This window comes from Sapajus apella, unplaced genomic scaffold (assembly GCF_009761245.1).
Source record: "Sapajus apella isolate SASKATOON/1434 unplaced genomic scaffold, GSC_monkey_1.0 scaffold69, whole genome shotgun sequence".
NCBI classification, from domain to species: Eukaryota; Metazoa; Chordata; class Mammalia; order Primates; family Cebidae; genus Sapajus; species Sapajus apella.
In genome coordinates, this window is record NW_022437009.1 from 9,894,635 (window position 1) to 9,921,504 (window position 26,870).

At 49.4% G+C, this 26,870-nt stretch overlaps 1 protein-coding gene across 2 annotated transcripts in view; it reads right to left on the reverse strand.

The window, feature by feature from the left end:
* Nucleotides 1-26,870, reverse strand: part of SLC6A17 (solute carrier family 6 member 17) — a 48,365-nt gene that overhangs the window by 14,834 nt on the left and 6,661 nt on the right. The window contains exons 1-6 of one of the 2 annotated variants that reach the window (XM_032249819.1): nt 18,263-18,707; nt 16,827-17,199; nt 12,202-12,359; nt 10,198-10,324; nt 9,343-9,524; nt 7,214-7,324 (exon numbers count right to left, since the gene is read on the reverse strand). In XM_032249819.1, the coding sequence (XP_032105710.1) occupies nt 7,214-7,324; nt 9,343-9,524; nt 10,198-10,324; nt 12,202-12,359; nt 16,827-17,112 (864 nt within the window). In that variant the 5' untranslated portion in view covers nt 17,113-17,199; nt 18,263-18,707. Of the gene's footprint in view, nt 1-7,213; nt 7,325-9,342; nt 9,525-10,197; nt 10,325-12,201; nt 12,360-16,826; nt 17,200-18,262; nt 18,708-26,870 lie in introns of those variants that run through there. The other variant, XM_032249818.1, reaches the window with a different exon arrangement.

Consider the following 26,870-nt stretch of genomic DNA (forward strand, 5'->3'; position numbering starts at 1 on the left):
TAGCGATCTCCACGCTGGAGAGTCCACTGCTCACCCCCCACCCCTAGCCTCCAGGGGCCCTTCTTGCTGCTGCTGTCCACACATTCCCCCCACCTCTTATACAATTACTCTACACTCACTGCTCCTCAGCTCTCCAAGTCCTCCTCCTCCATTCCTGCTCTCAGATGATCACCTTGTCTCCTACTTCACTGAGAAAAATGTCACAATCAAGAGAGCTCTTCCCCACAGCATCCCACCTGCCAGCATCCACTCCATGGGCTGGCCTTTCCCTCCAGCTGCTATGGGGACTGTGTGTGGTCCTAGCTGAGACCAACTCCTGCAGCTGAGTACTGCAGTCTCTCCCTCCTGCTCATTTCTCCTCTCCTGCAACGTAAACTTCCTCCTCTTTTTCAAAATTTTTAAGTGCACAATTCAGTCCTTTTAGTATGTTGTGTAACTATTACCACACTCAACTTTAAAATCTCTTCATCACCCCAAAGAGAAAGCCCATACACATAGAGTCAGTCCCCATGACTCCCCCAACCTCGCCACAAGCCCAGTCCTTACTGCTAATCCACCTTCTGTCTCTACGGATTCACCTAATCTGGACATTTCATATTATTGGAATCATACCATGTGAGGTCTTTTGTGTTTGGCTTCTTTCACTTAGCTTAAGGTTTTCCGGAGTTGCATTGCAGTGTGTATCACTGCCTCATTCCTTTTTATGGCTGGATGATATCCCATTGTATGGATATACCGTCTTTTAAAAATTTATTCATCAGTTGATGGCCATTGGGTTGTTTCTACTTTTTGGCTATAATGCACAATGCTGCTATGAACATTTGTGTACAAGTTTTTGTGTGAATCTGCTTTTAGTTCTTTTGGATATGTGCCTAGTGGTGGAATTGCTGTGTCATATGCTAACTCTGTTTAACCTTGTGAGGAACTGCCAGGCTGTTTTCCAAAGCCATTATACCATTCACATTCCCACCAGTGGTGTATAATGGATTATTTGTATCATGTAAATTGTGTAATAACACCCTCGACCCCATGGCCCTCTCCAGTTACCATCCCATTTCTTGTTTCTCTGCTCCTCTACAGCAAAACTCCTGAGAATAACTGGTATCTATTTCTTGTCTCCAATTCCTCACCTCCCATTTTCCCTTCAACCCATTATTGTTAGCTTTGTCCTCAGCACTCCACCGAAGTAGCTCTTGTTGAGGTCACCAGTGACCCCTCTGTTGCCAAGTGCCTCAGTCATTTCTCAGACCTCGTCACCTGACCTCTCAGCAGCTTTGGATATGGCTAATCATTCCCTCTTTCTTAAAACATTTCCTTCATTCTGCCTCTAGAATGTCTGTCTGTCTGTCTGTCAGCCTGCCTGTCTCTCTCTCTGCTCCTATTCTTCACACACCCTCAGCCCGTCCATCCCTCCCTCAACCTCTAAACACCAGGACCCCAGTGCTCAGCTCTCTTCTCTGTCTTTGTTCATTCTCTAGGTGATTGTGAACCAATCCATGGCTTTAAATTCTCTCTGTTATCCTAGACTCCCAAATGTATACTTCCACACTTGATCTCTAGATCCATACATCCAACTGCCTCCTCAGCATCTCCACGTGGAGATCTATTTGATATCTTAAGCCTGCCATGTCCAAAAAAGTACTCTTGATGTTCCCCACCAAATCTGCTCCCTCCACTGTCTTCCCCATCTCCATAAATGTCAACTCCATCCTTCCAGCTGCTCATGTAAAGGGCCACAGTCATCCTTGATTCCTCTCTTCCTCTTACACCTCACAACGAATTCAACAGCAAATCCTGTTGACGCTGCTTCCGAAAAGTATCTTCCATCGAACCAACACTCATCACACCCCTTGCCATCACCTGGGCTCAAACCCCAGTCCTCTCTCACCTGGAGGACCTCCTAGCAGGCCCCCCTGTCCTGTCCTTACTCCCTTGGATTTTCTACAGAAGCCATTAAGAGGCTTAGAGTGATCGTCCTAAGACAGAAGTCAGATCATGCTGCTCCTCTGCTCAAAACTCTCACTGGGTTCTCTTTTCACCAGAGTAAATGTCAAACTTCTTACCTTCACCTCCAGGACCCTCATGATCCAGGTGTACGTTGCCACCCACCATATGTCCTACCTCTTTCTCCTCCTGTTCAAGCCACACTGGCCTCCTTGAATATGCCAGCCACAGCCAGTCTCAAGCCAAGCCCTTTTCACTCATTGTTCCCTCTGTTCGGAATGGAATGCATTACTTCCAAATATCCACATAGCCTATTCCCTGACCTCCTTCAGGTCTTCACTCTTATGTCACTTCTCAGCGAGGAGTTCCTTGACCATACTGTTCATAATTGCAACTCGTCTCCCCAAATGCCCTAAATCTTCTTTTTCTGCTTTATTTTTCCCATTGGCATCAACAGTTAATGACAATTTTTTTTATCTTATATTATCTGTCAATATCTGTCTCCCTCCACCGGAACATAAGCTCCCTGAGGACTGGGAAGTCTGTCTTTTTTATTCACTGCTAGATCCCGGGACTCAGAACAGCGCCTGGCATGTAACAGGCATTCAATAAACCTTTGTTGAATGAATAAGTGAATGATAGTTATTTGGGCTGTTTTCAATGTTTTTCCACCAAACAAATGCTGGAATGATCAACACTGTACAATGATCGTTCTGCTTATGTATGAGGACATCTGTAGGACAAATATGTAGAAGTAAAATTGCTGGGCTGAAGGACATGAACAGCTGTAATTTTTATAAACATTCCCTGAATGTTTTGGTAGTTTAAAATTCTACCGTAATCTACCACTTTATATTGAACAAATCACATGATTAATTGCATGGTAGCCCATGCTGACCTGGGTTTTTAACTACATGGAGAGAAAGTAATCGGGAGAAAAGCTGCCCAAGGAATTCAAGAAGTTCATTCGGCGTCAACGTGAGTTACTGACCTGTCAACGATGCGAGTGGAGCATCATGGCAGCCTGGCCACGTTGTATTCATTATACCCGGCAACTGTCTGCTTGAAGACATGAATTGCAAAGGCCAGGTCTCATAGCCTGAATTATTTCTGATGCTAGAAGGCTCTGTGGAAGGGAAGACCTTCTAGGTCATTTAGCATAATCTGTGGAGTGCCTATGCTTCTCCTACAGGGGTTTGGAGATGCCCTGGCCAAAAACTTTTGGACTCTGCCAGGGGTACTAAACAGCACGACCCCTGGGGATGTCACGAATGGAGCAGGGCACAGCATGGACAGCTAGGACAGCGACCTGGTAATTTACAGCACCATTCTATGGCAAGAACTCATTGAAATGGCTCCTAGGAGCCCTCATATCTCCCCAGTCTCGTGCTGAAACAGTCATGGCTCTGCAACTATAGTTTGCCACCTACAGACTGTCAGGCAATTGTTTCTGAGAGTCAGCCCACTCTTTCTGCAGATGATTTGGAGGGATTTGTAAATAGGCACCTCATCCCAGCTATCACCATTGGCCTCACTTGCCTGACTCCCTGAGGAGGCTTGGATGGAGCCCCATAGAGCTTCCTTCTCAGCCAGCTTGGCTCAACTGTGGGGTATGGGATGGGCAAAGGCAGATTAGCAGTAGTGTGATGGGGTTTTTGTTCCTAAAAAAACCTTTCCTGCCCATCCCCCAAAATATGGGTTTGTTTTTAGCCATTCCCAGGAATATAAGAAGGAATGATTATAGATGAAATTGTAGACTAGGGGACATTTCTATTTAACCCTCCACTCTTGCCAGCTTGCCTTCAGCCACCAATTTTCATGAAGCCAGTTTATGGATGTGGAGTCTGTGGACCTGAGTTCAGGTTTGCCTCTGCTTTTCGCCGCTGTATAGCTTCAGGAAAGTCACTTTATTTTTATGTTTATTTTTAATTAATTAATTTTTTTTTTTGGAGATGGGGTTTCACTACTGTTACCCAGGCTGGTATCTAACTCTTAGACTCAAGGGATCCTCCCACCTCAGCCTCCAAGTAGCTGAAATTACAGGCACACACCACTTCACCTGGCTCCTGGATTTGATTTTTTAAAGTCTCATGAAGACCTTGGCCTCTGCAAATGCCAGTGGATTCACATGGTTTCCTGAACATCCAGGAAACTGTTTTAGAAAGAAACACCCCCTACTGCTTAAAGTGTGCATAAACCGTTTTGCATCCATCTAATTGACAGAAATTGAAGTCTGACAAATGTGGAACAACTGGGATTTTCATGTGCAACTTGTGGGAGTGTTAGCAGATACAACCATTTGGGAGTGCAATTCAGTCAACATCTAATAAGACTGAAGATATGTATACCCTTTGAGACAGCAATTCCACTCCTAAACATATACACCCTGAAAAACATGTATGCACAAAGGCCTGTTAGTGTTAATTGCAGCATTATTACCAATGGTGAAAACTGTAAACAAATGATCATTAACTAGAGAATGAATAAATAAATTTCAGTTTAGTCCTACAGTGAAATACTATCCATCCATGAAAATTTATGCACCAGAGCGACATACCACAATCAGTAAATCTTAGAAAATCATGTTAAGCAAAAATGAAAGCAAGTTGCAGAATACATATAATATAATGCCACTTGTGTAAAGGTTAAAAGTATGCAGAAATGCTAAACATTGTTTACGGATACACACACATGCGTAACAAATTTCAAAGACTGTATGAGCAAGACAAATCCCAAATTCAGGATAGTGGTTGCTGCAATCCGAATGTTGGTGTCCTTTGAAAATTCCCATGATAGAACCTAATATTCAGTGTGATAGTATTAAGAGGTGGGGGTCTTTGGGAAGTAATTAGGTCATGACAGTGGAGCCCTGATGGGACTACTGCCCCTATAAAAGAGGCTCAACTGAGCTCCCTTGAACTTCTGCCATGTGAGGACGCAGTGAGAAAGCACCATCTTTGAAGCAGAGAGTCCGCACCAGACACTGAAGCTTCGTGCCTTGATCTTGGACTTCCCAACCTCCAGAACTGTGAGCAATCAATTTCAATTGTTTATAAATTATCTAGTCTAAGGTACTTTTGTTGTAGCAGCAGGAATGGAGTAAGACAGTCGCTCTCTTTGGGAAGGGAAGGGAATGGGACCAGGGAGGGCTACACTGGCACTTCAGTGGCACCTGTAATACTTTATTTCTTAAGAATTTTTAAGGCCGGGCGCGGTGGCTCAAGCCTGTAATCCCAGCACTTTGGGAGGCCGAGGCGGGTGGATCACGAGGTCAAGAGATCGAGACCATCCTGGTCAACATGGTGAAACCCCATCTCTACTAAAACTACAAAAAATTAGCTGGGCATGGTGGCGCGTGCCTGTAATCCCAGCTACTCAGGAGGCTGAGGCAGGAGAATTGCCTGAACCCAGGAGGCGGAGGTTGCGGTGAGCCGAGATCGTGCCATTGCACTCCAGCCTGGGTAACTGGCACTTCAGTGGCATCTGTAATACTTTATTTCTTAAGAATTTTTATTATATGATTAGATATGTGTTTAAGTGCATGAGATATTTCATCACTAAAGAGATCATTTAAAGTGTGTCCAAATCCAGTGGGGAGAAGTATTTTGCATGTTGAGACCAGTAGCTGCTCCTGTGCATCTGTTCGTCTTGCTCCTAGAGTTACATATAGGGGCTCTTAACACCATTGAGGGGCTCATGTGGAGACCTTTGTGAAGTTCCTCACTTAGGAACAACGCCAAAATATCTAATTTCCTCCTAAAGTTTAGTAAAGTAGAACTGGAAAACTGAAGTGAGTATTTTAGACTGATCATCGTTCTAGAGATACAGTTAGAATTCCTTAAAAGCAGTTGGCTTTCTTTTCATGCCTGTTTTCCCCCAAAGAAACCAGGGTTTTATTTTTTCTTTGTCAGGTATCACGTGTTTACAACAACTCTATGAGGAGCTACATGGCACAGGACTCACATTCATGCCTCAGGAGATTGTTAAGTGCTTCATAACCTTTGAAGTTGGTCATGTGTAAATCTCAGATGTTATAATCAAGAACAATGAGGGACCATTTAGGCACTGTCTCATGTCTCATTTCCCCAGTGGACCCCTAAGAATCTCCCGTCCTTAGAGCGCCTTTGACGGAGTAGTATACGCCATAGCTAGTGCCAACCAACAAACATCAGGAGCCTAAGGGATTTCCAACCCTATCAGATCTGGGTTCTTCTTCCTGTATCATCCTGCATGAACTGTTTGTGTAAAGGGTGTGTGTGTGTGTGTGTGTGTGTGTGTGTACATACATGTGCAAGGTGACACCAATGAACACTGAGGCCTTCAAGCTGACCTGGCTGAGCTCTGACCCCGGCCCATGGGCTATAGTCTCACCAGCTCCTGCTGGTTGCTACTGATCAGTTTGCATTTAGAGGTAGACTCTCAGCCTGACCAGCTGGGGTTTCTAATGTACATGACTTGGGGCAACTTGAAGGGAGTGCTAATCTGCATCTGAAAATCTTTTATTCCTCCATGGACTGAGGCATGCCAGTTGTGCCCAGTCGTCTGAAGGGTCATTGAGAGGCAAGGCCATGAGTGGTAACAGACCATCTTTAGGGAACCTGGGTATACATCTTCAGGATGCCCGTGCCTCTGCTGCACCCTCTGTGAAATGAGAACAGTGATCCTGCTCATATTGCTCCCTGGGCTATTCAGAGAATTAGGAGGAAGTATAAATAACTTTGGTAAGGTTAAAATCACCACTCATGTAGTCTATTATCTTTGATAAAATAGCAACTTCTTTCCTCTGATTTGGGTACGAGGGGAGATTCCCAGGGGGAGCTTTTTTCTCTTAGGCATCTTCTTTGTTCCTACTGCCATGCAATGAAAGCCCCAATGAATGAATGAATGAATGAATGAATGAATGAATATGAATGAATGAAGATCCCTGCTCTCATGCCCCAGCCAAACCTGACTTCCCACTGTTGCTTCAAGCATGCCCAGTGTTTTCCCACACCTTTGCTCAGGCAGTTCCCTTTGATTATAATGTCCTATGGCTACTCACTGCAATCCTACCTTCTCCCTGAGGCTCTTTCAAATGTTACCTCCTTGCTGAAGCTTTTTCTAATTTCACCCAAATTGATGTGACATGCCTCTCCTGGGAACCTTGAGGGCCTGGCACAATACCCAACAACACACAGCAGGTGTTTAGAGTGCATTAAATTGCATGAAGCTGACCAAGCCAGGTAGACCTGTTGCCGTTCCCTGGCCTGTGGGAGCCTCAAACCCTTACCTTGGGAGTGAACATGTGTAGGATGCCATCAACTGCCCCTCGCAGCAACAGCCCCCGGACCAGGAAGCAGGCCAGCACCACGTAGGGGAAGAGGGAGCTGAAATACATCACCTGCAGAGAAGACAGGAACCCACCATCAGGTAGAGCCCTTCCTGCAGCTGGCACTCCCCATCCCTGCTCACCTTTGGGGTGCATGAGCTGCCTCTCTTTCTGCTTTCCAGGGCAGCAGAAAGCAGAGCCCTGGAACCCCTGGGCACAGGGCCAAACCCGCCATACATCAGGCATGGAGCCAAGGCAGTGGCAGGAACAGGACAAGCCGGAGTCTGCATGGCTGGGCCTGGGGTTGGTTTTCTCCTTTCCAGAGCTGGTAGGGCTGAGCTAACAGCCTCCTCACCCAACAGGGCTGCCAAAGGGGTAAGAGAATCCTGTGCTCCCCCCTTCTCATCCTCCCCTGTCTCATTCCCCCAGTGGACCCCCTAAGAATCTCCCGTCCTTAGAGCTCCCTTGACGGAAGACTTCCAGGAGGTTACAGACATGGCTCCCAAGCAGTAGCCATCTGAAGAAGTCCTCAGCGCCTTGTGAGGATGAACCGTGTGCTCTTCTCTAGCACAGCAGTTCTTGCACATTTCTATATTCCTGCACACCTGGCACACAGCCTCTCACAAGAAAAGATGCTCACAAAATGTTTGCTGCACTGAAACAAATGAAGAGGGCTGTGTGGACAGGGTGGTGTAAAGGCCATGAGAATGCATGTCTGCCGTTAAGACTGCCTGAGTTCTGAGCCTGGCTCTACCATGTATTAACAAGTGACCTCAGGCATTTTGTTTAGCCTCCATGTACCTCCGCCTCCTCATCTCTAAAATGGGTGTAATCATCCCTAACTCAAAATGCTGTGGACCAAATGCCTTCATACAGGTGGCAGTACCTGAGAAGTACCAAGAAGCATCAGCTACTATTTCGGCCTCCAGAGAGGAAGAGGTCAGTGGCTTTAAATTCTCTCTTTCCACCCAGAAGACCCTGCATTCTACCTTTTTAGAGCTTAGCTTCCTTGCTCATCAAATCGGGTAAAGAACCTGAAGCCTCAAACAGCCAGGGTCCTAGTTGCAGCTCTGAGACTGACTGGCTGCATGATGTTAGCTAAGGTGCTTTTCCCTCTCTGGGCCTCATTTTCCTCATCTGTAAAATGAGTAGACTGGGATACAGGATCTCTAATGTAAGCCTTTCCATCCCTGGCAGCACGTCAATACTGATAGGTGACAAGTAAAAAAGGGTCCTTATTTATTTATTTATTCTCTTGATATGGGGTCTCGCTCTGTCACCAGGCTGGAGTGCAGTGGCATGATCTTGGTTCACTGCAACCTCTGCCTCCCAGGTTCAAGCAATCCCCCTGCCTCAGCCTCCCAAGTAGCTGGGACTACAGGTGCACGCCACCACACCCAGCTAATTTTTGTATTTTTAGTAGAAGCAGGGTTTCACCATGTTGGCCAGGATGGTCTCGATCTCTTGACCTTGTCATCCACCCTCCTTGGCCTCCCAAAGTGCTGGGATTACAGGTGTGAGCCACCGCGCCTGCTGAAAGGGCCCTTATTTAAAGGGCATCTGAACTGCTAGGAAGAGGTGTGGGAGCTGGCTGTTCTGCCCCTCAGAGACACCTATGGAGCTGCCCCCGTCACTCATTGCATCTACCTGCTCAAAGGGCCCTTTAGCTATAGCCATGGCAAGTTGCTGGTTTTCACCTAAACCTGCCCAAAGCAGGCTCTTCTGGGGCTTTTGCTCTTGGGAAACTGATGGTCTAGAATCTAGACAGATGTCCCTGGGTCAGTACTTCTAGTTTTCCTCCTCACTAATGTTTGCAGAGCAGGCCTGAGTTATCTGAGTATGGAAGCAGTTGGGGTTCAGGGCAATGCCTCTCCAGCTATTCCATTCCAGGTGGGCTGTCTATGATGAACAATACTACAGCAGTGATATTCCCATGCCCTCCTCTGGGGGCCTGTGTCATCATCCAGAGCCATCGGAGCCCAAGCCCACCTGGAAGACCCTGCAGGAGGCAGCCTGGAATTCTCAGCCCTGTGCCCTCTATGCCTTTCTGCTGCTCCCCATTTGGGTCCTAGGTGCCCCCCAGCACTCACCTTCCCCGAGGACTGGATGCCCTTAACAACAGCCATCCCCACGATGCTCCAGGCCACGAGGAGGCACAGGGTCATCTTCCAGTTGAGGCCCCCACTCTCCGAGATGGAGTCAGAGATGTCCAAGGCCTCTCGGTACCAGAAGTAGGTAGTAGCTGAGCTCTTTTCACACTCTGCCTCCACCACTGAAATAGCAGCAAAGTCACAGGCCCTCAGTGGTGGGGCCAATGGGGTCACTTCCTCTGCTGGATCCCCACTCAGGGCAGCAGTGGGCAAGGGAGCAGCTGAGGGTGGGCAGCTGGGAGGGGCCGCGCTCATTCTGGGTTAGCTAGGATCTGGCAGACCCCAAGGAATCCTAGGTTCCCAGTGGGGTCTGGGAGGCTTCAGGACACACTGGCCTGGCTGATTCCCACCCATGCCTCCCCCTGCCCATGTCTCTCCATGGGAGGTAGGAAAGGTGAGGCTGAATTGACCTAAAGTTCCTTGGGAAATGTCCTGAGCTGGGGGCTAGAGACCTGGATTCTCACCCCAGATCATTGGTTAGAGGAGTGGTGTGAACATGGGAAAGTCGCTTCTGGGCCTCATTTGTGAAGTGGAATAACAGGGTGGGTAATAACAACTAAAGTCACAATTTCCAGAGTTTTACCTACACTCATTATTTTATTTAATCTCCCTAAGAAATAGGCTGGAAAAGAGACCATTTCCCTGGGGAAGGGGAAATGAGGATCAGAGATGTTAAGTGACTTATCCAAGGTGACACAACAATTTCAAATTGAAATTTCAAATGTGTGCACTAAGCCGTGAGACCCCTTCCCGGGACAGAGCTGGCTGGCATCCCCGTCTGGGCCCCATACTTGCCTGCCGTGCTCCCATTCCTGACGACAGGACATTCGCTCCAGGGCAGGGGGTACTGGAAGGACTTGAAGAAGTAGAAGATGCTCCACCCAATGATCACGTTATAATACAGCCCCACAAAGAGACAGACCTGGGGACAAGCCCACCACGGGGTCACCGAGGCTGCAGGCAAATCCGCCCTGCCCCTACGCTCTACCCGAGGCCCAGCACATGGGCAGCGCCAAAGAACACAGCAGCACAGCCTCCAGGGAGGCACAGGAGGGGTGGGGTGTGGGCCGTGGAGGAGCTCCCCTCGCCCTCCATTCATCTGTTATTCAGGGAATCCACAAAGGAATTTTTCAGATATTAAAGTTCTCTCGTTTAAGCAACAAATTCTTAAAATTTTAATCCTTTGCAGTTTGAAATTCTTCTAAGATACTTGAAGTACTTTCTCCTCCTCCCTTCCTGATGACTCAAGATTGTAATGACAAAGACGCCCTCCAGGGCTGTGAAGGCATGCAGGGCTTTGGCCCCTGTGGTAAATGGAGCCAGACTGCTGTGCTTTTAGAGACTTTGTGGGTGTTTCTTGTGGATTCGGTTCTCTCTTGGGCATGTTAGCATCCTGCCTCTAGAAAGATGGCACAGTTCATCTCCAGGAAACACAGTAACATTGGCAGAATTTTATTTAAAATAGGAGAGCATGGACTTGGCCTGAAGGTTCAAGCAATGTTTCTATGGGCAGGGATTTGCTGCATCCCCTCTGGACACAGAGGGGCCCCTTCCAGAGGCATGGCTCTCTCCTGCATCAGTGAGATGGGCGGCGTCAGTGTGAGAGCTGAGGGCCACTTGCTTGTCAGTCTCACCTGAGCACGTGTGTGCAGGCGCAGGTGCTCATACAGCAGAACGTACTGGGAGCACAGAGTGAGACGCCCACTTCCTTTACTTGGGTCCTTTCAGTCCAAGCAGGAGACCACACACACACTCCTGTGTCTCAGCACACAGCCAGTCCCAGTAGAATACCCGGCGTTGGCCAGTGCAAAGCTGATGGCTGGCATGAGAGCAGGGAGGATGCGATAAGCCCTCTCCCAGTCTCTCACTGAGGCAGGTTTGGGCTGGCCCTACTGCCAGCTGGTGAAATCCTTAGTCCCTTCCAGCAGTTCATGCCAGTCTTTATCCCACGTGTGAGCAGTGAGCATGGGCCCCTGTAGACTTTTCCCTTAAGGGATGCTCAATTTTCTTACCTAGAGCTCTGAGCAGGGTCTCATCTGTAACTTGTGGATGAGGCTGGAGCCCTCACAGAGTTCTCCATCTGGAGCCAGTGGGGCCTCCCTGTCTCTCGCTCTTCCAAAGCCTCACCCTCCTTGGGTTGACCCTAAGTTTCCTGTGTGAGTCCTCCAACTCTGCTCTTTGGCACAGCAAAATGGCAAGGAGACCCTGAGCCCCAGGCCTGCCTTTTCTTGAGCTCCCTGCTTGCCCCATTAAAATAGTCTTTGACTGGCTGGGTGCAGTGTCTCACACCTGTAATCCCAATACTCTGGGAGGCCGAGGCGGGTGGATCATCTAAGGTCAGGAGTTCAGGACCATCCTGACCAATGTGGTGAAACCCTGTCTCTAAAAATAAATAAATAAATAAATAAATAAAATAGTCTTTGACCGAGGAAAGAGGAGGGACCTCCCTCATGGGGAGCTGAGGGACCGGTAAGAAAAGAAGGGCATCTGGACTAGTCCATATGTCCCCAGAGAACTCTGGCTGAGCTGTCCCAGGCAGCCCCTTGTGAATACATCCCAGCTTTTCCTCCTTAGCACCAACGGCAAATCTTCATGCTGTTTCAGGCAATGTGGTCAACTTTCAGTTTAGGAAACACAGTGACTGAGTCCTGAAACCCCGGCTGGGAGTAATTCCCATGATGAGGATCCCCCTCCCTGCCCCTGTCCTGATGTAGGACTCTGGGCTGGAAACGCAGTGAGCTCCTCGCCAATGCCCAGGAGCAGCCCCCTGCCTCCCGCTCAGCGCCTGCCCTGACTCACTATGCAGCTGGAGAAGCCGATGCCTCCCAGGCGGGGACACACATAGTGCCACACACCAATGCTGCCGCGGCGTATCCTCTGGCCCACAGCCAGCTCCAGGAAGAAGAGCGGGATCCCGATGATGATCAGCAGCACCAGGTAGGGCACCAGGTAGGCACCTGTGGGGAGAGCAGAGGGATGGCATGGGGCTCTGGAGCACAGCAGCAGAGCGAGGGAAGGGGCAGTAGCCATGTCTTCCAGTCTCAGCCGCCTCTCTGGTCATCTGCAAATTGGCACCAGTCCCGGTGCTCCTCCATGAATGATCTGGCCATACGTGTGGCCCGTCACACAACAGCACACCCAGACCCTCTTTCTCCCCCTTGACTCCCCCTAACCCAAAACACTAAGCGAAAAACTGTATGTATGTCAACTCACAAGGCTAGGTTCAGAGACAGACAGACATCTCACTGCCTCTCCAGAATCCACATGTCAAGTCACATGCAGCAGACACACTCACCTCATGAGGTGCTCCGTGGACAACTGTTCACACCCCCTCCACCCACAGAGAAGCAGCCCCAGATGGCATGGGGGCTCGCTCGCCCCCAGAGCCACAGACACTGGGTGCAGCCTTCCTGGAGTCTGAACCAGATGCTGATGCAGCAGATTGGGCAGCTCCAGGGAAGCAGAGCTTGGAAGATCTCCAGGGAGGGGGGATCTGACCAGCTTTGCCATTAATCTACAGCTAATTAAGAGAAATGGCAGAGAAATTAGCAGTTCAGGAAAGCGTGGCCAGGAGGATCATAAAGGATAGAATGGGTCTCGCTAAAGATTCCAGATGATAAATTAATCTCGCTGTCCTGGGCCACACTGCAGAAACAATCTCAATTCCCAGTGACAGGGCATTTAGCAGGAGAATTAAAACCATGTCTGGACACAGACGAGTGCACCCCGCTGAGAGCCGTGCCAACAACCTAGTCCTGTTAGCAAAGCCCTGCCTGTCTGTCAAACACTGTCAGGCCAGCCCCAGTCACCAGGGCCCTGATGGTCACCCAGCACTCTGACTAAGCCTTGTAAGTAGAAAGTCTCCAGGAGACACCCAGCTACACTGCTCTGCCCCCATAACATAGGATCCCACATGTTCACCAACATATGCCCAATCTGCCAATGAACATTGGCAATCAGGCATCTCCTAGGCACAAATTCTGGCACCTGGCAACAATCAGCTATTTACTGCAGGTCCACTCTGTGCCAGGCACAGGCAGCGAGGGGATAGCAGAGTAACAGAAGGCGCAGATGCCATCCTGGGACAGTTCACGATCTGTCAGGGAGGCAGGCAGAGTCATGTGAGCAATGTGAGCACGCATGTGTACACACACACACACCACAGACTAGTCACACAGGCCAACCAAGCACATACTTGCTGAAGAAGGGGCCCGGATCCAATGGAGCTAATCAGAAAGGCAACACACCGGGCCCTGTACGACAGCATCTAACTCACCAGATGCACACGTGCACACCTACATTCAACTCGTCACTAACAAGTAGCCCCATCATGGTGCTCGATGGCGAGAGGGCCCAAAAGGCCACAAGCTTAGACCCCTGCATCTGTCTTTATCTCGGTCTCTTGGTCTTGGGTGTTAGGAAGTGGAAGAGGAGCGAAGTGATCTGCTGCAGGAAGGCAAAGGGTCACAGCTACACGGGTGTTGTATTTCACCCCAGTGTTCTAGGTGTGGCAAGACGTGCAGGGAGGTGGGCTTCAGGGTGTGTGCAAAGGCTTCTATGGATGCCTCCTTTTTTCCCCCAAAGAATCAGGGAAAGCCTCCAGGTAACTGCTGCCAAAGAGTGACAGGGGTTGGGGTGCAAAGACAAGCTACTGGCCCCTCCCCACCGCCCGGGCTCTGTCCGCCCCAGGCAGGCCGCCAGGCCCTGAGTTGACTGCAGGCCTCTCTACCGTGCCAAGCCCTAAACTAACCAGGGTGCTCAGGGGCCGCAGTCACGGCAGGCAGAATTTGTGCTAATCAGAAGTACTTTTTCATATCAACCTTTGCTGCATTGCTTGGAAATACAACAGCACCCTCTTCCATCTTAGAAAATACAACTTGGGGACACAACTGGATTTCCTTTTATGTTTCAACAGCATTCGAGACCCTCAGGTTGTTCGTCTGAATAGCAGGGAACACTCACTATTTAGGATGTTAGGAGATGTATCAGGACCTCTGAGGCCCTCTGGGTCTCTAATCATCTATGCCTCGGTCAGTATTCTGAGCCTCACTTTGGCAAACCCCGAGGTTATTCCTGGGATTTAAAAGACACTCTTGGCCTTGGCCTGTGGAGGCATAGATAGCACAGGCGGTAAGGGTCAGATCCTGAAGTCAGACCTCCTGGGCTTTAATGACATACTAGCTGTGTGACTTTGGGAACATTATCTGATCTCTCTGTGCTGCTGTTTTCTCATCTGTGTAAAGAGGATGAAAATATTACATATGAAATTGCTGATATTTGACCATTTTGACTTACAAAAATGGCCATTTTATAAGCCTCAACCTAACACCTATCACCAGGGCTGTTGTGAAGATTGAATGAGTGGCTTACCCATAGTAAGCACTGGTTGAACATTTGTCTTTTTCTCATAAAAATAAACAGAAGAAAAAGCAAGCTAGAAAGATGTTGACATTTTGTGGAGCTAAGGAGGGTGTTCCAGAGTTTCCGTCCAGAACCATGCAAAGTCTGATTAGATCAGCTACGGCTCAAAAGCACAGAGACTCGACTCTAAGACCAAACAGCTGTCTCCCTCATGTGATAATCTGCCTCCTCCTAAAAAATACTTAAGATGACTTGCTATAGACTCTGTCTCAACAAAAAAAATCTGTAAAAATACGGGACAGTTAAAAGTAGAGATAAAAAGGGATTGCAGAAATCAGAGAAGACAGAGAGAGGAAGGCAGGAACGTGGAACGGAAAGCTCAGAATTCTGAGAGTTGGCAATGGTTTCCTTCTAGGGTGGTTCTTCATGTCTGGTGCCATGGCGATTGGTGTCACTGTGAACAGTCAGAAAGAACACCACCCTGGGTGTGAGTGCTTGTGTGTGGTAGAGACAGGGACTCTGTAATTCATCACCTAGTGCCCAGGCAGAACTGATCACCTAAGCCAGAAAGAACAAGGTTAGAGGTTCCCAGCTAAGTCCTCCAATGCCACATGTCCTCTGAAGTCATTTTAGGTGCCTTGGAGCTCCTTCAACATCTCACAGGGCATAAGGAAACCACATACTTTTATATCTTTACTTTGGGCTGGTCTTATTATGAACTCAGTTATCATGCCACAAAGACCATAAGCTCTGATTGACAGTTACTTATTAAAAAGTTGAAAGTCTTTCAAGCAAGGAGACCATGCAGCTAATATAACATGCTATGGGTGAAAGATGGAAGCCTTTGGCCTAATTCAATCGTAAGAGTTCAAGTTGGCATTCTCGCTCCCTGCCCTTCAACAGAAACTGGAAGGGAGGAGAAGCCTCCCAGCCAAATGTGGCCTTCTGAACCAGAGGAAGTTGTATCTCGGGGAGGAGGAGACTGCGTCTTTAGAAGAGGCTACATGGCAAGAGTTCTACAAGCAAGGAAGGAAGGCGCTGGGGTAAAATGCCTGCCAAGCCGGGGCCACCCAACAGGCTGGAGCATGCCATCCCAGGCACAGGGACTCAGGAGCACAAGAGCTCTCAATAGTTGACTTTCTTAGGACCAGGTCTGGGCTTGCAAATATCTTTGTTTCCAGCCTATTGGGGTTTCTTTGTTTATTTTTAGATAGTTGATCCCTGGTTTCAGAGAAAGCTGCCTTTGAACAATTCTGGGGGCTGGAAGTGGTGGTAGTGGTTTGATACCGGGGCAAGATCCTCAAGGGGGATTCGAGCTTAGGGAGCAGTGTGAAGGCCCCTCCTACCCAGAGGCAGTGGTGCTCAGGCTCTGGGCTAGCCTGTTCAGGTCTGAATCCTGACTTTATCACTAGCTGTGACCTTGATCACATACAACCTCTAACAAGTTATCTAACACATTTGTGCCACAGTATCGCAGTCTCTAAAACAAGGATAACAACTCCTTCTTCAAACAAGGCTGTTGGGAGGATTCGATGGTTGAATCACATGACATTGGCGCTTTGGTTGTTCTAAGATGCTCAAATATCAGCAGTTTCAGGCACTTAGCGCTAATATCCACTAAGCCCTTAGAACAGAGCCTAGCACTTTATAAACAGTTAGTAATAACGGCCAACAGGTGCTCCTTCCTGTGTCAGGTAGCGTGTTGCCCATTCTGCATGTAAAGCTCATGTAATCCTCCAACTATCCTGTGAGGCAGGAGCTACTGTTATTCTCATTTTGTAGATGAGGCACGGAGAGTTGAAGCAACTTGTAGCAGGTCCCAAAGCTGATTGGCTGGAATCTGAACCCAGGCAGTCTGAGACCAGAGCCCACTTTCTTATGTCCTGTAGTCTCCTGGCAGCTACTAACCATCATTATGGCTATTCCTGGGGCATCTTACTCTGAAATCCTGAGCTCCAACCTACAAAGCCTCCAGTTCTGCCTCAGCAAAGGGGTGTTCTTTTTCACCCCTCAGCTTGGCCCATTTGCAGGGGACCCTTGATGCACACAGAGCTGTCTCTTACCTCCTCCATTTTTCTGGCACAGGTAGGGGAACCTCCAGATGTTGCCGAGGCCCACGGAGAAGCCAATCTGGGCCAGGATGTACTGCAGCTTGCTGTTCCAAGCTGGCCGGTCCTCTGCGTCCAGCTCCTCCTCCGCTGCCTTTTGCTTGCTGCCTGCCTCGCCAGCCACATTCAGTACGCTCTGCTTATAGTCCACAGGCTCCTCGAGGGCCAGCAGGTCGGCCACAGACTCAGTGACATGCTCACTGCTGTGCTCACGCTGGGTCACTTTGCTGTTCTTCGGCATTGATGCCACCTGGGCCGTGTAGCCCTGCTCCCGAGCACACAGAGAAGATGGAATTCAGCTGCTGTCAGCTCCTTCTCATCCAGGGACCTAGGAAACCAGGTGAACAGGAAAGGGTTATCTACCCACACCAGGGAGGTGAGAAGCCCAGCATAGACGCAACCCAAATCAACTCTCCATCACCACTCGAGGCAGGTCAAGGGCCTCAGAGATTGAGCTTGCCCTCCATCCTCATCAGGGGCTGCCCAGTGAGGAGCTCAAGGCCTACAGACTCAGTTTCTCCACAGGATTTACCAGACGAGCATCATTTGGAAAGTAAACCTAAAGGGGCAAAATAGGCAAAGCCATACACCAAACCCAAGTACAGAGCCATCCGCGAAGACATTTCTCTCTTCCATGCTGCAGAGTCTGGAGTGCTCAAGACCCTTTGGAGCTCCACACAGCCTTCCCCTTCCAGGTGTTCTGCTTAGCCAAAACCGCCTGGAGGGACCCATGGAAGCCAGTGCCTGCCTTCCTTGGGGCCTTTTTATTCAAAACGCAGGGATTATGCCAGGAACTGGTTAGAAATGCAGCAACTCAGGCTCACACCAGACCTCCTAAAGCAATCTCTGCCTTTTTACAGGATCCCAGGTGATTCAAAGGGACATTAACATTTGCAAAAAAAAAAAAAAGGAAGAAGAAGAAGACTCTTGAGCCATCACCATGGAGCCCCTGGACACCAGCGCCTATGGCATCTCCAGTCCCCTGGCCGGAGTGGCTGTCCAGGCTCAGCTAAAGATTCTGGCACCAGAAGCCAAGAGCTGTTTGCTCAGTGCCAACAAATCTCGGGCCATTGCTCAGCACTGACATTATCTGAGGACTTCTGCAGCCAAGAGCTGGTTCTCCATCCTTCAGCAACAGTTTTACAGCAGATAATGTCTGCACAACACGGGCGGGGGAGGCAAAACCCTCCCCTGCTCCTGCCAGTCCTCATTTGTCTTTCATGTTTTCCCTTAAAGAAATAAAGCACCAAGAAAATGAATCCTTTGAAGAATTCCACCATTGCGTTATATTTCAAGGCACCCCCTCATTAAGGGAAGGTTGGAGGATTTAAAATTAAACACACACACCCTAGCCTGCGGTTGCCCTGCATCTTTCTAGGGATGTAACTTACCCAGCTCTGTAATTACTTTATTAAGGGAAAGAGGTGTCTCTGGAAGCCGGGCTCCTTGTTTGTTCTCCTCGTAGGTATATGCCACCTGAATGGCACAGGCAAGGTAGTTCAAGTCTGTGCAGCACAAGGGCCAGGCCCACCCTTCCTGCCAGCCTTGACCCAGGCCTCCTGGCTGACCGCAGCAAAGGCCTGACCTTCAAGGAGACCTGGCCAGCCAGACCCTGTTATACATGTAATGAAGCTGGGAGGTTTATGGGCTTGGCTAGCCCTCCCCAGGCCAGGTCTTGGACCACATTAGCAGGTGACACCAGCTGCCCTCCCTTTCCAAGGGGACAGTGAGTCTTTAGTGACTGTCCCCTCACACCTCAAGAACAGTCAGGGTTAGGCTTTGGAGTAACTGTGACAGGGCCAGCCTGGTTAGAAGACCATGGAATTCCCTATAAGAAGCTCTGTGGTTGGGTGCAGTGGCTCACGCCTGTAATCCCAGCAGTTTAGGAGGCCGAGGTGGGTGGATCATCTGAGGTCAGGAGTTCGAGACCAGCCTGGCCAACATGGTGAAACCCATTAAAAATACAAAAAAACAGCTGGGCATGGTGGCGGGTGCCTGGAGGTTGCAGTAGGCTGAGATCGTGCCACTGCACTCCAGCCTGGGTGACAGAGTGAGACTCTGCCTCAAAAAAAAAAAAAAAGCAGCTCTCTGTTGGGACTCACTTCCCAGTGGGGCAGTTGGACATCCCATTGTGTCCTGGAGGGTGCCCCATGGGTGACACTTGCATCTGTGGAACTTGCAGCCCTCAGCCTCCCCCATGGCTGCTGTGTCGCATGTGCTACACAAGCAAAGTGCGGCCCTAGGAGTTACACAATGGAGAGGCCCGTGTCCTTGCCTGGGCTGCCAGGATGAGCTCCTCTCCTCACTCAGCAGGTCCCCGTCTCCAGGGCATACAAACAGAGAAATGGCTGCTTGTGAAAGCAGCCCCCCCCTCCCCCATCCCCTGCTGCTTACATCCAGAGCTGTTACTAAAGATGAGAGCTAGGAAGAAGGGTGAGGGTCCATCTGGAGCCTGCCATCACTAGGGTTCCTTGGCTCAGAGCCTGTTTCCGGCCATGCTGCCTGCAGCAGGGTTTGATCAGAGCAATCTGCAGTGCATTAGGTATGGTTTACTGATCATCACGCCACAACTAGAGAAAATCAAGGGGGTTTCCTGCAAGTCTGCAGAATTTATCTTGCTGCTGACCAATTGGAGCACATGTTTCTCCATAAATAGCCTAGTGAGTGGCAGCTTCGGTCACCAAGATGAGAAAGGGCTAGGAGGAAAAAAGCATCACTTTAAATGAGGAGGACTCAAGGACATTCTGGTAAAGCAGAAGGATACCTATAGCAACATCCAGCAACCACAGGGCATCAGCTAATATGAGCTTCCTCCTTCTTCCCAAGATGTCACTGATGCCATGGGCATCCTGAGGGATGGGGGCCCAAGGACCCCTGTGCCATTAGGTCTGCAGGATGCAAAGGGCTTGAACATACCTGCAGGCTGAGGCACTGGCTGGGCTGCAGTCATGACTGGAACCCTTTGTGCCCAGTGAATATGCTCAGGTGACAGCAGGGTCAGACTCAGAAATTAAAGCTTGAAGGACCCTAGCAATTGTCCGACTCAACGCTCCCATTATCTCTCTGGAAACTGAGGCCCAGATTGAGGAACTGAATTGCCCAAAGCTACTAAGGTTCTCCTGACACCCTGACCAGAGCCTTGCCTGGGGCAGTCAGACTCAGCAGAGGCGGGGGACACAGGGAGACCACTGGGTGTGGGAGTGTGAGGCATGGGCTGTGAAGCCAGACAGGCCTGGAGTTGAGGGTTCTCACTTCATTCATTCAACACTCACTCACTCACTCACCTGATATACATTTCCTGAGTGCCTCCTATATGCCAGCCTCTGTTCTAGGTGTGAGGAATAGAGCAAGGAGAAAAACTGGCAAAGTGTCTCCTCTCATGGACTTTGCATTTCATTGTGGAAGGGCTGGATACTAAAGAAATCGATGTATAATACCATGGCCAGGGGTGACACATGCTGTAAAGAGACTCACGCCGGAGGGGTGGAGCAAGCTGGCAGGTGGCTCTTTTATGCTGGATGCGGGGGTTGCGGGGGGGCAGTCAGGAAGGGCATCTCTGAGGAGGTGACATTTGCACAGAGGTGTGAATGACAGAATGAGAGGCAGAGACAGGGAGAGGGGTGCCGGGGAGGGAGGAATGCAGCCGTGCTGTGCCATGAGGACTGGTCCTAGCACTCTGAGTGAAGTGGGCAGCACTGAAGCCTTGGCCACACACTAGCTGTGTGCCCTTAGACAAGGTACTATCCTTAATTTTGTGAGCGTCCATCTCCTCACAGGTGAAAAGGTTGCATTTAATGACAGTTCCCATCTCCCAGGGAGGGCTGCTGTGAGGGTCCAGTGAGCGGCCGCACATAGAGTGCCTGGCACAGAGCTTGGCACACAGAAAGGACCCAAATGGTAGCAGCCACTGCCTGGAAGCCTTGCTTTGTTTACTTTTATACATTTAAAAAAATATGTAAGTCCCTATATTGATATTTGGCCCCATAAATCCCATTTCTCCCCAAGAAAGGCCAAAGGGAGCTGACCGTGGGAGTGGAGGTGGGTGGAGAGAAGCAACCTGCACCATCTCAGCAATGCCCACTTTCTTCTCCAGAACCGGCGTCCACCTAGAACAGCCCCTAGAAAGTTCTACCATATGCCACACTCCAGTGTCAAAGGAAGCCAGGCAAAGGTCCCACGGCTCCCAGCTTGGATCCAAAAGACCAGCAATATTATTATTAATAAAAACAAGGCCTTGTATTAAAAGTTTAGCATTATTGTTATTAATTAAAATGTACCTCATGTTTGGAATAGCTTGAGCCCATTTAAAACCATTTTTTTACAGACCCTACTGGTGCGATATGGGGAGGCGATCCTGCTCAGGAGTAAGCCAACCTGGGTTCCAACCCCAGCTCACTGTGTGCCAGCCACCTGGCCTGGGCAACTTTTCTAGCCATGTGCTGGTGAAAGGTCAGCTTTCAGAGCAGAGCCTGGGAATCCAAATGTATCCAGCCAGTGACCCCACAGCTTTGTCTGGGAGAAGCACCAGGATCAGAGAAGGACCCTGAGGGGGCTGATTCTCCTCTTCCCATACCCAAACATCTCATAGAACCAGTCACGATCCAGGCATCAGCAGGCCAGCTAGGTACTGGTCCTGACCAACCTACTGTGCAAACTGGTACCATTGCCCTCACTTCCCTGGATCTCAGTCTTCCTCTGTGTAAAATGGGTTGGCATGGATGGCCTCCAAGACCCCTTTCAGCTCTAGCATATACCCATCGAGGGCCCCTCCCGCATGTGAGTGTGAGCAAGGAGCCACCTGCCCCAGGCACCTGTTAATAATGAATGCGAAAGGTAATTTCTGTCTGCCCTGCCTCCCTCCATCAGCTGAGAGCCAACTGGGGGCACATTGGGGATGTGGTGACAGCCAGCCCAGCCATATGTAATTATCCCCCCGTAGTAGCTGGGGTGGGTTGTGAAGTGGGTTTCACGAGCAACAGGTCGGATGATGAAGCTGCATGGACTCTCTGAAAGGAGTGACTCCATCTCTGAAAGCACAGCGCAGAGGGGCACGACTGCCGAGCAAGCCCTCGGTGCCAGCTTGTCACTTAGCAACAGAGGTGGCTTGCAGCTCAGAATAGCTCCTGTGAGAGAAGCAGGTCTGAGCAAGTGAACTGCGAATCTTCTTAAAAGGAGAAAAAATAGTGTGACTGGGAGGTAGACAGGTAAAAATATCTCCTGCCACAGGGGTGGTGGCTCCAAAAAAAATTTTCAAGCACAGCATCCGGCAATTAGCTTAAGGTGGTGGGGGATGGCTGCTCTCACCCTGGCAGCAGGACAAAGCCTGGAGCCCTCCACCCCACAGCAGCCAGAGAGAAGGGAAGAGGGGCCCTTCTGGAATGATGACGGCAGCTCCCTGAGCACCCGCCTCCTGGGCCTGGGGTGCTTCTTGCTGGGGAAAGTTGTATCAGGTAACTCAAGGGACAAAGAACAATCTATCTTCTGAGTTAGACTCCCCGGGGGAGGTGAGTGGAGGAGCCACCATCTCTGGTGAAGCAGGCAGTCACCTGACTGCAACAACCAAAGACACCACAGTGCCCACCCTGCCCAACCCCGCCCGATGCTCCTGACCCTGCTACCCTTGGGTCTTGTGGCTCTGGAAAGAGTGCTGTGGACAAGCACATCCCTAAGAACCCCCAAGCAGAGGAGAGCAGCGGGGGTGGTCCCCACTCAGGACCACCATCCAACATCCAACTCAGGTATAATTGGTGGCGAGTAGGAACCCGTGTCCGAGAATGCTTGGCAGCTTCCTGGTTTCTGCAGGACAGGCAGTTATGGCCCAAACTGCTCTTCTAATTACCTTAGAGCCTCTGAGCTTTTACCGAGCCCAAAACAGGTCGGACCGTTATCAGAGACGCAAATTATTTTTAATTGTTTTATTAAAACCGCTGACAGTCATCTGGGGCAAACTGCTCCTGACAGGGCCTGGCCTTGACTTGGACGCTGCTGCCCTGGATGTTCTGGCCCAGGACACAGGCAGCGACTCCGCACCCTTCTTGACCTCTCTCTCCTCCACCCCAACCCAGGTGTCACAAGTCCTGTCGGTGTGCTCAGCTCTGTCCTCTTCCCACCCCCTGCTCTAGTTCAAGCCTGCTCTCTGGCTAGATGCCGGCAGCAGGCTCCCCAGCTCACTTTCCCCACCAGCATCCTACACATTGCCTTCAGTGGCATCTTCTGGAAATGCCACACCGCCCCACTCCCGCTGCCTCCTGAACGGAGCCCAAGGCCCTTTCCGAGGCATTTGGACCCCCTCCATCTCCTGGGCCTCAGCTTCTACTTCCTCCCAGCCCACTCACCACTCACTCTAGATTAACCACTTCCCATCCCCTGATGGCTAAGGCCTTCTAGGTCCCCTGCCTTGCCTCTGTGACACCTCCTGCAAGTCTCTTATTTAGCATTAATGTGCTGCCCTTCCCAGCACACTCCTCATAACACTCTTCTACATTATTTTACTATTTGGCTGTCTGGTACAACTAGTTGTTGTTACACCTGATCCCTTTTCTAAATAAACAGCAAGCTCCCTGAGGCAGGATCGAAGGTGTATTCAGCTTTGTGCCCACCCTTCACTGCTCCCTACCGCCCCAGGGCCTTGCACACACAGATGATCCTACACATTTCTGTGGGCAGAACATGGTACTTACAGGTGTTCCAGGGTCCCTGCCTTCCAACCCTCTGAGAACAACCTGCTTCTCATGTTGAAATCGTACTACTGTCTCACCTTTGAAGCAAAGAGGCAGGGGTAAAACACTAACAGCAGTGACTAGAGAGACATTTGAACCTACCAGAAGTCTGCAAGTCCCAGCCAGGGGGACTCTCGCCCAGTTCAGCCCTGCAGCACACACGGGGAGAACCCCAAGACTTGGAAGCCAGTTTCTGTTTCTCATTCATCCGTAAAATAAGGAGCGTTGCTTGCCTGCTTACCTACCAGCTGTATCTGGCTACCACATGGATGGAAGGAGAAAGAGAAAGAAAAGCTTATTGAAAGTCAAATGTACAGAGTGGTGATTTGGTTTTTTTTAACTCCCTATCACAGATTTGTTGGGTTTGTTTTGGTCTTTCATTTCATACCTCAGTTGACACCATCTTTGCTTCTGCAAGGCCAAATCCTGGTAGCTTATTATAATATGAGCTTGATAAATATGATATGATTGAATTGAATGACTGCACAAATGAGTTGAACCATTCTTGAATTCCTCAGTTTCCAGAATCTGTTTATCCAGTTTCCAGTTTCTCCCATTTTCTGATGCAATATTCTGACGCTAAGACCATATCATGCCCCAAGGATGCCCCAAGTGACAGTGTGAAAGCCAGGATACACTACGAAGCCTGGCCATCCCTTTGTGACTTTTTGCCACTTTGAGAGGAGTCAGCATTTGTGCTGTGCCTTCCCTACTTTGTAGACAGAATCCCTCCTCACCACCAGGAAATAATCTTAGGGTGGGCACAGTCCTGACACACAGCATGCCATGGGACTGGTGGGATTTCTTGTTCCAAACAAGAAATCTAGCTGAGGAGCCAGTGGCATCTTCTGCAGCCCTTTCTCCCCTTCCTGTTGCATTTGCCAAGTCTGTTCTCGTCAGTCGATATCTTGTTTTCTTAGTCAAGAAGGAAGGGAAGCAGGAAAGGGGCAGATGGTCCAGAGCGGGAGGAACTGGCACTGGAAAATGTGTGTGTGGCCAGTGCAAACAGATCTTGTGGTTCCATCTTACCATCTCACGTGGGAGAACGGATGCTCTGTGTGCCATAAACAAGGGCAGCCCCAGGACTGCATTCTCTCTCTACCCCACCCATGCATTCTCTCTCTACTGGAATTCAAGTGCTGAGGGATCCACTGAGGAAACTTCTGAAGGCAGAATGGGGTGTAGTAATAATAACAATGACAACACAGCACATAGGCCATAATTCTTGATTACCATCTCTGTGGCAACCACCATGCTGAGCCCCACACGGATATTAGCTCCTTAATTCTGTCAGTAATTATATTATATCGGGTAGATACCACTATTATTCCCATTTTACGAATGAAGACATGGAAGCTCAGAGGGATAATTGTTTATATTTCATTGAATCTAGGATCCTTCGATGCTGGCACTTTCTTGAACTTACCAGAAAGGCGTCCATTGAAGGTTTCCACCCAACTAGGGTGAGCTGCTACAGACCCACAGTCATTCTGAAACTGCTGTTGATTGCATATCATGTCCTGATTTTAAAATGTGGCAATGTGCAAAAGTATACATTTTGGAACTGATGAAGTAAGGCAAGTCATCCAAAGCCCTGGATCTGCACTGACAGACTGACCTTGAAGCCTGACTCTCAACCTCAATGCTATCATGGGTTTTAGAGCCAGGGAAACGTGAAGTCCTGCTCTGCCATTTATGCGATGTTAGTCTTTGGGAAAGTACGCAACCCCTCTTGGCTTTACCTTCTGGACCCGAAAAGATAGGGATGAAGGATGCTACACCTCGTGGGGCTGTCATGAGTATAAAATGAGGTAACACAAGAGTTGTCCTCAATTCAGGCCAGGCCCTCAGGGGCGTGCCATCAACCAGTGCCAGCTACCACCTTCCTGTGAGAACATGTGGGAAAAAATGGGCTTAACCAGGAATCAAGGTGTACCCACCCACATCCCACAATGCCCTGGAGCTGGGTGGGACATGCAGACATGCACGTGGAGCCCAAGACACAGTGGGCTAGCGGGGGATGCTGGGGCTCAGTTCTCCCACTTATACTTCCCTTTTGGCCTGGAAGGAAAATAGAGCCCAGCAACTCCTATAAACTAGAGGTATTGCTGAAACAGGGGATTTTAAAATAGTCCTCTTGCTGTTTTTTAAATCTCTTTCCTTCCTTCCTTTCCTTTACTTCTTTCAACAAATATTTGCTGAACATTATGTGCTAGGCCCTGTTCTAGCACAAAAGAGAACAGAGCAAATAGTGTCCCTGAGCCATGAGATTTATATTCTAGTGCAGAGGGACAAAAATCAGACAAATACATAATTTATAGTGTATATATAGACGTATACTATATCTGATAGTATATATAAGTATTTCAAATAAACATATACAATATAGCGTATGAGGAGGCGGAGCAGAGCAGGGATGCTACAGCAGAGCTGGGGGTTAAGGAAGCATGCTCTAAGAAGGCGACATAAAGACTTGAACAGAGTGAGGGAGTGGGCCACGTGGATGTCCTGGGAAAGCATTTGGAGCACAGGGAAGAGAAAGTGCAAATGCACTGAGGCAGGACCTGCATGCCTGGTGAGTACAAGGAACAGACAGCCAGCCAGAGGCCTAGAGCACGCTGAACAACAGAAGAGTGGAAGGTGCTGGGCTAGGAAGACAGCGACTGTCCCAAGCAGGCAGGACTCACGGAGCACGGAAAGGAGTTAGGGTTTTCTTTCAAGGCTAATGGGGAGCTGTTGGAGGTTTTCAAGCAGAGGAGTGATATGACCTAAGTGTTTTTTATTTTATTTTATTTTTTTACTTTTTTATTTTAATTTATTTTGTTTTTTGAGATGTAGTCTCGCTCTGTCACCCAGGCTGGAGTGCAGTGGTACAATCTCAGCTCACTGCAACCTCCGCCTCCTGGGTTCAAGCAATTCTCCTGCTTCAGCTTCCTGCATAGCTGGGACTACAGGCGTGTGCCACCACGTCCAGCTGATTTTTGTATTTTTAGTAGAGACGGGGTTTCACCATGTTGGCCAGGATGGTCTCGATCTCCTGACCTCATGATCCACCCGCCTCGGCCTCCCAAAGTGTTAGGATTACAGGTGTGAGCCACTGTGCCTGGCCTGACCCGACTATTTGTATAGGGATCAATGGCTGCTGGTAGGACAAGTGAAGAAACAGGGAGGGTAGGTAAGCAATAATGGTGATGTCGATCAGGCTACTGGATGAGGCTTGAGTTTTGAAAAGAAAGGGAAACTGAGGCCCTGAAGTTCTGAAGGGCACACTAGGTCTCAG